This window comes from Zosterops lateralis (assembly GCF_965231275.1).
Source record: "Zosterops lateralis genome assembly, chromosome: 17".
Classification (NCBI taxonomy): Eukaryota; Metazoa; Chordata; class Aves; order Passeriformes; family Zosteropidae; genus Zosterops; species Zosterops lateralis.
The window spans coordinates 3766733-3779479 of record NC_139777.1 but is presented as its reverse complement, the minus strand read 5'-3'; the positions used below and the strand labels follow the sequence as shown (position 1 = coordinate 3779479).

At 54.4% G+C, this 12747-nt stretch overlaps 1 protein-coding gene across 1 annotated transcript; it reads right to left on the bottom strand.

The window, feature by feature from the left end:
* Nucleotides 1-575: 575 nt before the first annotated feature.
* ACAD10 (acyl-CoA dehydrogenase family member 10) lies at nucleotides 576-12631 on the bottom strand. Its single transcript, XM_083873639.1, has 15 exons — nucleotides 12569-12631; nucleotides 11651-11866; nucleotides 10820-10968; nucleotides 10069-10266; nucleotides 8730-8888; nucleotides 7846-8005; nucleotides 7334-7469; nucleotides 6983-7051; nucleotides 6101-6282; nucleotides 5405-5555; nucleotides 4342-4487; nucleotides 3719-3892; nucleotides 2939-3291; nucleotides 1489-1548; nucleotides 576-1219 (listed from the first exon to the last, which is right to left on the bottom strand). Exons 2-15 carry the CDS (start codon nucleotides 11799-11801, stop codon nucleotides 1142-1144), a joined length of 2166 nt encoding a protein of 721 aa, XP_083729765.1. The 5' UTR covers nucleotides 11802-11866; nucleotides 12569-12631; the 3' UTR covers nucleotides 576-1141.
* Between the last annotated feature and the right edge of the window lie 116 nt (nucleotides 12632-12747).

Sequence of the window (12747 nt, the reverse complement as noted above, 5' to 3'; positions counted from 1 at the left end):
CGGCATGGACAACATGGAGCACTAATCCTGTGTTAAATAAAGCTTTTGGTTCTCTCAGCAGCCCCTTCCCTCCCCTGGGGCTTGGAGGCAGATCCAGCAGCACTAAAAACCTTCAGTGCAGACCCAGCTCAGCCCCCTGAGCCTGCCCCAAGGAGGAGGGAGGTGCAGGAGTCAGGTGCCTGCTGGGAACCCATCCCAAATGTCTGGGCTGGGCAGATACAGGCTCAGCTCCCTCCCCCTTCCACAGCAGAGCCAAATGCCTGAGGGTGAGGTGGAATTTCATCCCGGAGCTTGGGAGAATCCAAGGCTCAGGTTACCGGCTTCCCTACAGCCTCATGGTGCTTGTGCTGAGAGGCAGCACGGCCCCCCAGGGCTCTTTGCAGCACCTCCTGTGCTCCTGAGGGCTGGGAGGTGGTGGCCACCCTGGGCTGTGAGGCTGCACCCACCCCGGAGGAGCAGGAGAACCCAAAGAACCATACCCATTACTTTAATTAATACAACATATAAATTGCTCATGAAGTTACCAGGGTTGTTCCCACAGTTCTTCCCTTGCTCTGGTCTCTGTAAAGTACTGAAAGCTCCCACTGATCCATTCCATAGTCCTCAAAGAGACCCCACCACACTCATGGGACCATGGAGTCCTCCCAGTTTCTCCCAGCTCCACAGGGCAAGCCTCAGCTCCAGAGTCTCCCCTGAATCCAGAGACCTCAAGGTCTGGATTCAGTTCCTTCCACCACCAAAGACTCTCCCAGCCATCTGCAGGTTGCTGGAGGTTGTGCTGAAGAAAAGAGATGTGCTGAAGGAGGAGAGTCATGCTGGTCCATTCTCTTTATTCCCAAAACCAAGTCTTGCACCTCCAGCCAGGTCACTCCCAACCAACTCTCCCTGCTGCAGTTCTGACTTCCTGCAGCCTCATGATCCAAGGATGGACTTTGCCCCTCATATTGAGCCAGGCAATAAAAGCACTGAGCACAGATAACACCAAACACCACCAGAATTGAGAAGCTCACAGATTGCCCTTAGCACGGCCTCTCCCATGCCAGAGAGGCTGGTTTGGGGCCCCATCTGAGGTTTCCCAGTGCTGCAGCTCCTGGCTCAGCTCTGGTTTGGAGAGTCCTGTCCTGTGAACCCCTCAGGACCCTCAGCCAGACGTGGAGCTCAGGTCCAAGGGAAGGGCTGGGCTGGGATCTGCATTGTGGAGATGTTTTTCCCCAGGGACCTGTGGGAGAGTGAGAGCAGAGCCCATGTGGGCACACAGGGCTGCAGGACCAGGGCAGGGTGGCAGCAATGTCCCAGAGCCTTCCAAACGCCCTGGGGACCCCGTGCTGGGGAAACAGCCTCACTGGGGACCCCACAGCAGACAGGAAAAATCACCCCTCCTGCTCACAGGCCCCAGACTGCAGTGGGAGGAGGAGGCCCCAGAAGGGAGGGGTCCCAGTGTTGCTCTTTTGGGGTCAGGGAAGGCTGGAGCCTCAGGAATCTGCTCACCTTGGTCCCCTGATCCATGGCAGCTGTCAGCACCACTGCTTTGGTCCTGGCACCCTCTGCCTGGGGGAAGAGATGAGACACATCAGATGGTCTGGTGGCCCTGGTGCTGCCCCCTCTGACAACCAGCCACAGCTCAGGAGGAGAAACTGAGCTTCCCTCTGCTCCTCTGGAGAGGATCTCCCCGGAGACCTCCAGGGATGGGCAACCTTTGGGATCAGTGTGTGAAGTCTGCTGGCTCCTGGTGTGGGATGAGGCAGGATCAGCTGAGATCCTGCCCTGCTCAGCCAGGAATGCTTCAGCCAAGGGCATCTGGCTGCCAAGCTCCAGGAATGGACCTCTCCCTGGCAGTGCCAGCTGGCACAGGGCAGCCTTGCCCTTGCCCTTGGCTGTACCCAGCTCTGGAGCACTGTGGCAGTTCCAGGCTGGCAATATTTGGCTGTGTAACAGCCCTCTGCATTATCTTGCTGTTGCAGGCAGCAAAACTCCTCCCCTGGCTTTCACAACACACTTCTGCAGCAAAGGCTGACAGTTGCAGGGATGATGCCAAGGGAAAGAGCAGTGAGATGGATGTGGAGGTGACAGGGATGAGGGGGCTCTGTGGTGCCACACACCAGGAGCAGCATCTCCACAAGCACAAGGCATGGAGTACCAAGGGTGTGGCAATCCTGATGTTTGGAGACTTGGCAAAGATGAAGGTTTCCAGGAAGGGCAAGGAGATCTGCTCATCTCAGCACCTCCAAATTCCCCACAGCTGCTGCTTCCCTGCCCTTTCCACCTTCTCAGTGGATCAGTTACCAAGTGCCCTGACATGCTGCTGTTTGCTGGTTTCTGTCAGAACACAAGGAAACGCTTTGGAAGGGCACCTGGATATTTTTCTGGCAGCTGAAAGGAGGTTAAGTAACCCACTAGAATTTAATAATGCTACTAAATAATGAAGAATATAATCTTGGTAGCAGCCCAAGGGTGGGGCTGTTTGCTTTCACTCACACTGTGAATGGAAGCTGGGGAGGTGGAAGCAGCTCCCTGCCCCATCTGAGGAACCTTCCAAGGGAGCAGCAGAGGGACAGTGTGAAGGGAATTAACTCAGCTTTTCCTAGAGGGAGACAGGAGTGAGGCTTCCCTGGATAGGGAAAGGTAAGGAACAACCATTTCTTCCTGGACTGGCAAGAGTTGAAAAGCCCAAGCCCAGCCAAGCTCTGGGCACACCATCAGCACAGATGGCAGATCTTGGGCGAGCAACCACAGCTGGGCTGGTGTTAATCTGCTCCTCTTGGAAGGGAGTGCCAGCCTCCAAAACCACTGTTTCCCAGGATATGAACCCTGTTACAGCCATGAGAACCCAGCCCTTTTCCTCCAAGCCACTGGACTCCAGGAGTCTGACATGATCAGGGGAGCCACAATCCCCACCCTGGGGCAGGTGCAGCAAAGCAGTTCAGCACAGATGTCTCACCTGCAGTTCTGGCAGAGGACGTGGAGTCCCTCTGGGATGGGAACTCGGAAAGCCCCATTGGATGCCCGTATTTTCCATCTTGCACCCAAGACCCTGGGCCATCCCCAGCAGGCTGCTGGGGGCAGTGACCAGGGGGACTGTGGGCACAGGGGCTGCCCCAGGCCATGCCCAGGTGCTGTAACTCCTGCTCAGGAACGGCCCTTGCCCGGCCCAGGTGCTGGAATGTCGTGCCAGCAGCTTTGTGGGGGGGAGGCTCTCAAACACACGGAATCCTTCTTTGATGGCAAAATCCCAAGCCAGCTCGGCCACAAACTCGGCATCCTTGGGGCTGCTGTCACCTGGAGCTGGCCTCCCTGGGGACAAGAGAACAGGACACTTGTTTGGAAGAGCTTGTGTTACGTAGTCACATCCCAAACAGCATCGTGTGCCCTCCTCTGGCCCAGCCCAGCAGGACTCGGGGAAACTCCTCTCTAAGGGATGTTAAAATAACATCAGATTTAATTCTGATAAAGGCTCCCAGGCCACACCTGCTGTGTGCAGACAAACAGCTCTCACCACCTCCCTGTGAGTCCCTTGGCAAAGGCTGGTGCTGAGCTGGAAGGTCTGAGAGCTCCATCTGTAGGACACAGCTCCGGGCTCCCAGCTCTGGCCTCTGCTCAGTTCTCCCAGGAAAGGAAAGATCCCACAGCACAAGCAGCAGGCAGGAGCAGGCTGTGCTGGAGCAGGGAAGCAGCTCTGGAAGTGCCCATGGCTGTGCCCTGGCCTGGTGGGGCTCCTCACCTTCCAGGGAGCCTCGGTGACGTCCCTGCAGCACCACAGCCAGGCGGAAAAAGGCAAAGGCCAGGTAGAAATTCCAGTTCTCCGGGAGCTCCACTCCCATGAGGCCACAGTACATCTGGGAATACTCCTCTGCCGTGGGAATTCCCAGGTGCCCCAAGTCACACTTCCTCAAGCCTGGAAGATGGGAAGAGGTGACAGTGTCAGCTGACAGAGCAGCTCAGAGCTCCCTAGGGATGGTGTGAGCCTGGTGGCACAGCCAGGCACTTCCATGGAGACACCTGCACCCTCCAGAACCTGCATGTCTGCTGTGCTGGCTCCTTATGGAACTCTGGGGTTTGGCACCAGCCCGTGCCCCAAAATGCACATGGGGCAGTTCTGGTTAGGGTGAAACTGTGACTGACAGAGATCTCTCCTAAATTATGTAACCTTTCCATTTAACCCTGTATTTTTCTTTTTAACTTAGTGCACAAACCACTCCTGATCTACTTCACGACTTTCCCACCCAAAAGAGAGGGGAAAATAATGCAAACCCAGAGCCCTTTCTATCTGCTTGGGCAGGGGCTGATGTGTTCTGAACTCTGGTTCCTCTGCATGTGCCAAAGGTGACTGTGCCCCCTCTGTACCTCTGCGAGCACCAAAGTGGGCTGGCAGGAAGAAGCTCATACAGTTATTCGCCAAATCACACATGGGATCTCCCAGAGTGGCAAACTTCCAGCCCAGCACAGCAAGGACTTCTGGCCTGTCTGGATGAAAGACCAGGTGGTCCATCCTGTATCAGAGGGAAAAAGAGATCAGAAAAGTCTCCCTCCAGAGGAGGGAAAAGTCCCCGTGCTCAGCAGCAGTAGGTGCTGCTTTCAGTGCTCTTCGCTCTCTCTTCAAAAATTGCCGAGTCCTTTGGAAGGCAGCACAAAGTGAAACATTAATTTCTGCAAGCAGAGGATGGAGGTTACTCAATATTGAACTCCCTGGTTAATAAAGGACTAAACTGTGCTTTGGAGAATGAAACCAAGTTAGTCAGAGCTTCAGATCAGCAGCAGATGCTACTGGACAGGGTAACCAGAAAGTGAAGCAGGCAAGTCTTTGTCCAGGGGATCCCCATGTCATTTCAAAGGCACAGAGCTCCTGCCATGTGCTGTGGATCATGCCCAGCCCTCACCAGTGTGAGCCCCATGAGAGGCCAGGAGCCCACAGGGGAGCAGCCAGAGCAGGCAGTGATCCTGCCAGGGTGCAGAGAGCTCCTGGAACCTCAGGAAAGGAGCCTTGGTCCAGAGCTGGCACTGCAGCCCCACAGCCCTGGCAGGATCCAGCTCAGCTCTGGCAGCACAGAAGCACCACAGTGTCCCTCCCCTCTGCCCCAGCCACCCCACTCCTGCAGGACTTCACCTGGAACACTGGCAGGTTTCCACTCAAACTCTTCCATCACCCAACACCACTGGCAAGAAGCACCAGGGCTGATTCCTGAGTATTTCAGGAAGAGCTGATGATCCTCCAGTGTTAGACCAGCATTTACAGCTGCTGGATGAAGAAACTCAATCTCATTCCCTGGGGATGCTGACCCTGACCCAAAACTCAGCTTTTGGGCTGCTCTGAAGCTGCTGCCCCAGCCCAATCAGCACTTTTTGGAGTTTGTGGGTCATTTTACACTCAGTCCTTGTTTCCTCTCTGGGATGTGCTCCAGGGCAGTACCTGAAATCACCGTGCACCACTGTTGTCTTCTGGGATTCAGGAAAATGCAGAGGCAGCCACTGGATGAGCCTCTCCATTGCTGGGATCAGGTGAGTTTCCACAGCTCGATACTGCTTTGTCCAGGTCTCAAACTGCTGCTGGATGTAATTTCCTGGAACAGAGGAAAGGAGGCTCCCAGGGAAAGGCACAAAGAGGCTTCAAAAGGGACATAGGAAAAAGTCAAACAGCCAAGCATATCTCAGTCCAGGGCCCTGATTTAAGCTCCAAGAATTTAATTGCAATTTCCAGGGGTCTCGTACATTCTTAACTGGGCACTGGATTTAATATTCAGGTGGAAATAATCCAATCCTGGACAAAACTGTAACTTCTCCACCAGCTCCAGGTAGCTGAGCTCTCTCTGCAGAGGGACTGGAGGTGATGCCTGGGGAGGTTTGGTCAGAAATGGCAGCAAAGAATTTGCTCCTGTACCCACAGTGGCCAGAGGTGGCAACAAACACAGCATGAAGCTCTGGGAGGTAGGAGAACTTCAGGAATTCATGGGATTGAAGAGCTCTTCACACCCTCCCACCACACCTGAGGATTCAGACTCTGGACTGCTCATCTTCACTTTCCCACCCACCCCCAGTTTGGTCCATCCTGCCTATCCCTTGAAATGCTGACAGACAGGAGCAGAAAGGATCCAGAGGCTCCTCTCACCGTGCTCCCCGAGGTCCTGCAGCTTGGCAGCTTCGAGGTCCAGGCTGTGGATCCTGGCCAGGACGTTTGCCATGGCCCCGTACCAGGCCCCGCGCCGATGCGGCGGCACCGCAGGCAGTGACACGGCGTGGTGGATGTGGCCAGCACGGTGCTCCAGCAGGTAGAAAGGAGTGCCAAGGATGCTGGGGGAGCAAATTGGGACCAGTGGGGATGAGATCAATCCTGCTACTACCCCCCAAATCTCACCTGCACCTTGGACATACCCCCCAGGCCTCACCTGTGTGGGCAGGTGAAGAGCAGCCCCAGCAGCACTTGGGCGCTCAGTGGAGCTCAGCTCAGGCTGCCTAACCCTAACCCCTCCAGCCCCAGGAAACTGAGCTTGGAGCCAGCTTGGAGACAGATGTTTCCCTGCCCCCTGCAGGGGTGTGAGCTGGGCTCTCAGGCTGCTCACAAACACCAGGAGCACTGGGCACACAGAGGCTGATTCCTGCAGCCTGCAGAGATCTGAGCAGGCTGCAGGCCTGAGGGGTGTCCCATCATAGATTTGCTGCTGTTGTTGCTGTCTGAGGTCTGGCAGCTGGAAAAATCCTTTCTTTATTGCAAACCTGAGCACTCTGAGTCAGAGGGAAGCCCTACAATATTGCTTTAGAGCTGCTTTTCAAAGAGAGCTTTCGGATTAATTGCTAAAATGGGACACACCTAAACCAAGCCAAATAAAAGTGATTCTGTCCTTTGAACTTCTAGAGGCTCCTCCAGCCCCACACTGCACAAATGTTCATTAGATCAGAGCACTTTGTAAGCTCTGGTTCCTTCTCTCCTCATCTTTCGGGGATTCTGGCTGCAGCTGTCAAGCACAGAGTGAAAGCTGAGGGACAGGATTACCTTTTGTCCTCACAGAGAGCAAGCACAGGGGGCACAGGAACACCAGCCTCAGCCAGAGCCTTCAGGACCCTGCCAGGGAGGGAGAGAGGCACAAGGGAATCAGTCCTGGAACTACAGTGTTGGAGGCAGACACACCACACCACTGTGCTCAGTTTTAAATACACTAAAATAATGTAGCTGGGAGGAGGTCAAAGGAGCACACCCACATCTTCCCATGGCCCAGAGCTCCCAGACCTATCCCACACTCTGGAAAACAAGGGGAGGTCATAAACAATCCTCTCCACATGTCCTGCTCCTCTGGTGCTGAGGCAGCTCCTCTGGCACAGCAAAGTGCAGCAGGACCCCTCTCACCTGTATTCCCTCGGGCCATTCTGTCCCGAGGGGCCTTCGGGAGGCTCCTCCTCCTTCTTCAGCACCAGCAAACGACCTCCAAACTTCACCAAATAGCTCCGTGTGGAGTGGTCAAACTGCCGTAACTCCAGTGGGGCTGGGAGTTGGGAGCAGAGAGTCAGCACTTCTCTAGGTTTTCCATCCCCTTCCTGCACCTGGGGCTGAGATCTCACTCTGTCCCAAACCCCCAGTGAACATGGCAGTAGCTCACAGATGCCTCACACGACAGGAATATTCCTGGCATCTCTTGGGCAACTTGTGCTCAAGCCCTCCCAAAATGAGGAAGTCCTAAAATGTTGTTTCTTATTTCTAGGAAAGTGATGGCTCACTGCAACTGGAATGGCTGTGCTGTTTGCTTAGAGATTACGAGCCTTTCCTTAATATTGTTTTTCAATCCCTATGTCATATGGAAAAAGCCAATAGCTCCAGAATACCCAGGTTTTCTGATGGAAGGGCAAAACCCACTGCAATACCTGTTGGGTGGGCACCAAGAACATCTTCAAGGTACTTTTGCAGACAATCCTTTGGGATTTCCATGCCTGGTCTCACTGAACGAGTATAGGGAACAAACCCTTGCAAAGGAAATCCCAGATGGGTTTCCAGCTCCTTGAGTGCTGCTTCTGGATCATCAACCTGAAACCAGGAGGGAGAGAGTAGCACTGGGTGACAGCTAGAAGACAAAATTTCCTGGGAAAGAGAGAGCCCTGCATTTATCTGAGTCCATCAGCACTGATCCACTGACACACAGGAATTCATGGATCATTCCCTGCCAACACAGAGCTTCCCACCTTTATTCTGCCTTGGAAAGACCTGTGATGGTGGCACAGACACTTGAGCTTGGGCTGGGACAAGAGCTGGAATTCCCTGTGTGCAGTCCAGGGGAGTGGAGGTCACTCTTCCCACCAGTGCCACTCCTGTCTTTTCCCCAGTGGTCCCCAAAGTAAAACTGCTGTGCTCACTGTCCCCAAAGCCTGGGGGTAACCCGTCAGTCACCAGCTGACTCATCCATGAGGCCTCAGACCTTTTGGGAATTCATCAACAGGGGCTCATTTTCTGGTGTGATTGTCTCAACCATATGGATGGGGCTGTTTCTCCAATAGGGAACAGAGGAACAGGAAGAAGAGACTTCCCTGAGGTCACACAGGGTTTGGAGCCATGAATGAAACAGCCCAGAGCAGACTTTGCCAGTTATCCCTGCTTTAACCCCACCACATCTGGCAGGGACAAGCACAGGCTGGCACAAAGAGCTCAGAAAGAGTCGGCCACTGCCACTTGAACATCCTGAGCTGCTCAAACCAAACAGCTTCTGGACCCCAAATCCATCCCCAAACCCCACCCTGGCTGTGTCACTTTGTACCTTCACTGTTTTCATGCCAAGTTGGGCTGCTGCCCTCAGGTTCTGGCTGCTGCTGTCCAGCAGGATGGACTCCTGGGGCTGGACACCCAGGCGCTCCAAGCACAGCTTGTAGATCCCAGGATTTGGCCTGGGCATCCCTTCCTGGCGTGATTCAACCACCTACAGCAACAACAGATGGATGATGCATGAGCCTGCTGTGACCACAAACATCTGGGCAGTGCTGGAAATGGAGATTGGGAGGGTGGGAAAGAGACTGGTCTAATTAACATGAGAAATAAAGGACGTGGAGCTGGGTCAGCCGTGGTTCCAGGGACTGTGTGGGTGCCAACTGCTTTGGCCGTGGCTCCTCAGCTCAAATCAGCCAAACAGGATCAGCCAGTCCTTGGATGGAAGATATCCAATGAGATGTCCCAACGTGGGAGACTCACTGGGTGTCCCAGACCAATTGTTCAGTGCTGTCTGAGGAAGCCTTGGATGGCAGCACCTTCCAAAGGCTCTGGAAAAGCAGTGTCCTGACCACTGCACTCACCAGCCGCCCCAAAGCCACCTTCCACAGCAGCTGTGTTGGCCATAACCATCCACCTAAAATCTGGATCAAAAAAGCTTTGATTCAGTGTCTGAACACTCCCACTGCCCTCACAACCATGAACAATCCCAGCAGCCATTTCCCTGCTCTGGTAACACTCCAGGAACAGCAATGAATCTATTGGATGGATATAAAGCCAACGCTAATGGAAATCCACAGTCAATTATTTTTCCCCCACTAATTGGTGTGCAGGGCTCTTGCTCCTGTTGCAGGACACACCAGAGAGGCTGTGGGTATTGGAGCCTTGAGGTTCATGGCTAATCTGTGTCATCTCTGCAAAGGTGAAGTGTGTTGAGAAAGGAGACTCTGGTGGGAGAGGAGCATCTTCTCCTCATCTCACACAGGTGAGCATGTTGGGACAGTGGGTTTTTTGTAGTACAGGGGGTCCATGAACTCTTTGAAGAGCCCTAACTCTTTTAAAGCTATTTTTTGTTTGTTTTTAAAGCAGGCTGGGTACTGAATAATAACATTTATTTCTAGTGTGGTGTTCCAGCTTCCAAGTCCTTTATCTCCATCGCTGCCTGTGCCTGTTACACAGAGACTCGTGGTTGTGTGGGCACTTTGCAGTGGATTTGCAAATGTCACTCAGCCCCTCTCCAAGTGCCTACAAGGAACTGTGTCAGGAAATGTTTTCCCAGGCTGATGTCAACCAAACTGTGCTGCTGCTCATCTGCTACCTGGGCTTAAAGAATTTCAGTTGCTGCTTTCACAGGTGGAGGAGCAGAGCCCCATTTGGGATCCATCCAGACTCACCACATCAAAGTGCTGTTGGTCCAGGGGCAGGAAGCTCCTCCCTCCATCCCCCAGGCACAAGTTGTGGCTCAGCAGAGCTGTCTTAAGCCCTTCTGCCCGGATACACTGAGCTGCTTCTGCCATTATGGGGAGCTGTTTTATCATCTCGTTTCGGATTAAATCCCAGAGAAAGGAGTGCACTGGAACACGGACATTTGCCTGAGAAATAGAGAAACCCCAAGAGTGATAATGGGCCAGAAATGGGGTGAAAATATGAAAGGTTGGGTAGGTAGGTTGCCTGATCATCTTATCTTGCTGTCCTGCTTCTTCTGGCAGCAGAAGGTGGGCAGGGAATCTCTCAGCTGAATTGCTTTGCCCAAATAAACAAATGTTCTCACATTCCTAATTCTACAGCAGAGATAAAGGGCTGATTTGGGGAAAGAGAATTCACTGGGACTGTGCCTGCCATGGGATCAAGGCAGGTTAGAGACAGATACTGACAGCTCAGCAGGCAGGAAAGGAATCTGCATTTTAGACTGAAATGTTTAAAAAGGACTTTATTCCAATAGGAAATTAAGGAAAATTAATCTACCTGCCCTGCTCAGGAACGAGGATAATGGTGAAAATCTGCCCTGCTCTGACAGCAGTGCTTCCTAGATGGAAAATCCAGACCCTTCAACCAAAGAACTTCTTTTTAAAGCTCCTCTTTCCTCACTGGACCCATTTCCTTGCAGTCAGGAAGCACAAGGAGAGCAGGGGGGAGTTGGCTTACAATCTCAAAGCACTGCTGTCCCAATTCCTGCAGGAACTCCACAGCTGTCAGCTCTCCTCTGGAATACTGGAGAGAGAGGCTGTTCTCCCCTCCAGACAGTGCAGCTTGCTGGATGGTGCCGGCTGGAATGCAGCTCTGAGCCTCCCAGTCTGCATGGAGAACAGTGGGGAAGCCGGGAAAGAGCATCAGCAGGACTAGGAAATCAGCTTGGAATCCCTCTGAGGATGATACACAGCCCAGCACTGTGAGAGTGATGTGCTGGACTGGGGTGATTGACCCAGCACAGAGGGAAGAGTTTGGGCATTCTGGGAACTGCAGCACCTCATCCCTGCTGTCAGTGTGGAGAATTCCTAAAGCTGCTGAAGGACTGCACCAGCTTTGGGTGGGATCAGGTGGTGGCACTACAGGACAGTTTTGTTACCAGGGGGGTTCAGGGTGGTCACTGTTATTTCTGTCACTTTTGATGGCACAGTAGGTCCCACCTTCACAAGTTCTTGGGTCTCTCACCAGAACCAGAGACAGCTGAAAGAGGCACCTGAAATTTATTTTCCCTCCATGCCCAGAAGCTCTGGTGACCAGAGATCAGATCAGGAGAACGGCTGGAGCTGTGCCAGGGCTCAGTCAGGCTGAAATATCAGGGAAAGGTTCTTCCCCCAGAGGGTGCTGGGCACTGCCCAGGCTCCCCAGGGAATGGGAACAGCCTTGAGGCTGTCACAGCTCCAGGAATGTTTGGATAGCACTGTCAGGGACAGGGTAAGGATTGCTGGGGTGTCTGTGCAAGGTCTCATCCAGCTCAGGACATTCTGTGGGATCAGGAGTGGGAATACACACCTGTGGCTGTCCTGTGCGGGGCTGGGAGCAGCACCCCGCTCTCCTCAAAGACCACGGCTTTGTAAGAGACCCCTCTGGATTGCTGCAGCAGCAGCCGCTGGAGCCCGGCACACAGCAGGCTCTGGGCACGGGCAGAGCTCCTCAGGTACATGCTGGGAACCACGGCAGGGGCCAGGGAAACTCACACCTCAGCCAGGGAGAGAGGCTGGAGCACAGCTGTGGAATTACAGGGGGAAGTGTTTATTTATGCTCACAGAATCGTGGAATTGTTAATGTTGGAGAAAACCTCCAAGATCATCAAGTCCAACCTCTCCAGACTTACCAAACCCTGGGCCCAAAGGCCATCTCTCCTCATTGTCTGAACCCTCCAGGGATGGTGGCTCCACCCTGGGCAGCCACTGAAGTGTCCCAGCAAAAACAGGGACCCCTGAATGGGGAAAAGGCTCTTCCCTATAAAAGTGCTGGGCACTGACCAGGGAATGGTCCTGGCACTGAGGCTGCCAGAGCTCCAGGAGAGTTTGGACATCCCTTTGAGTGCTGGCGACAACAGGATCACTCATCACTAGCACACACTAATTCCTAATCATAATCAGTGACTGTAGCCCTGTGAGGGTCGGGCTCTGCTCCCACAGAACAAGGATCACAACAAGGCGAAACGGCCTCAGGGTGTGCCAGGGGAGGTTCAGGCTGGACATCAGGAGGAATTCCTCCACGGAAAGAGTGGTCAGGATTGGAACTACCCGAGGAGCTGGTGGAGTCCCCATCCTCGGGGGTGTCCAAGGCGGTGCCAGGACAAGGCGGGGATGTCTCCGGGGCTGGGCTCGGCGGTCCCGGGGGTCTCTCCCCTCAGAGCCCCCGGGCTCCCTCACCCCGCCCGGCCCGCCATGGGGCGAGCCTCCCGCTCTCGCGAGAACATACCTCGAGCTCTCGCGAGAAGCAGCGGCCGCCCCTCGCAGCCCCCCGCGCGCTGCCGCCGCCGCCGCCGCCGCGCCGCCTGCTACGTCACCGCGCCGTGACGTCACGGGGTCAGAGGGGAAAGGTGCGGGAGGCGGAAGCGGCGCCGGTCCCGGTCCCGGTCGGCGGCGGCCCCGCGGAGC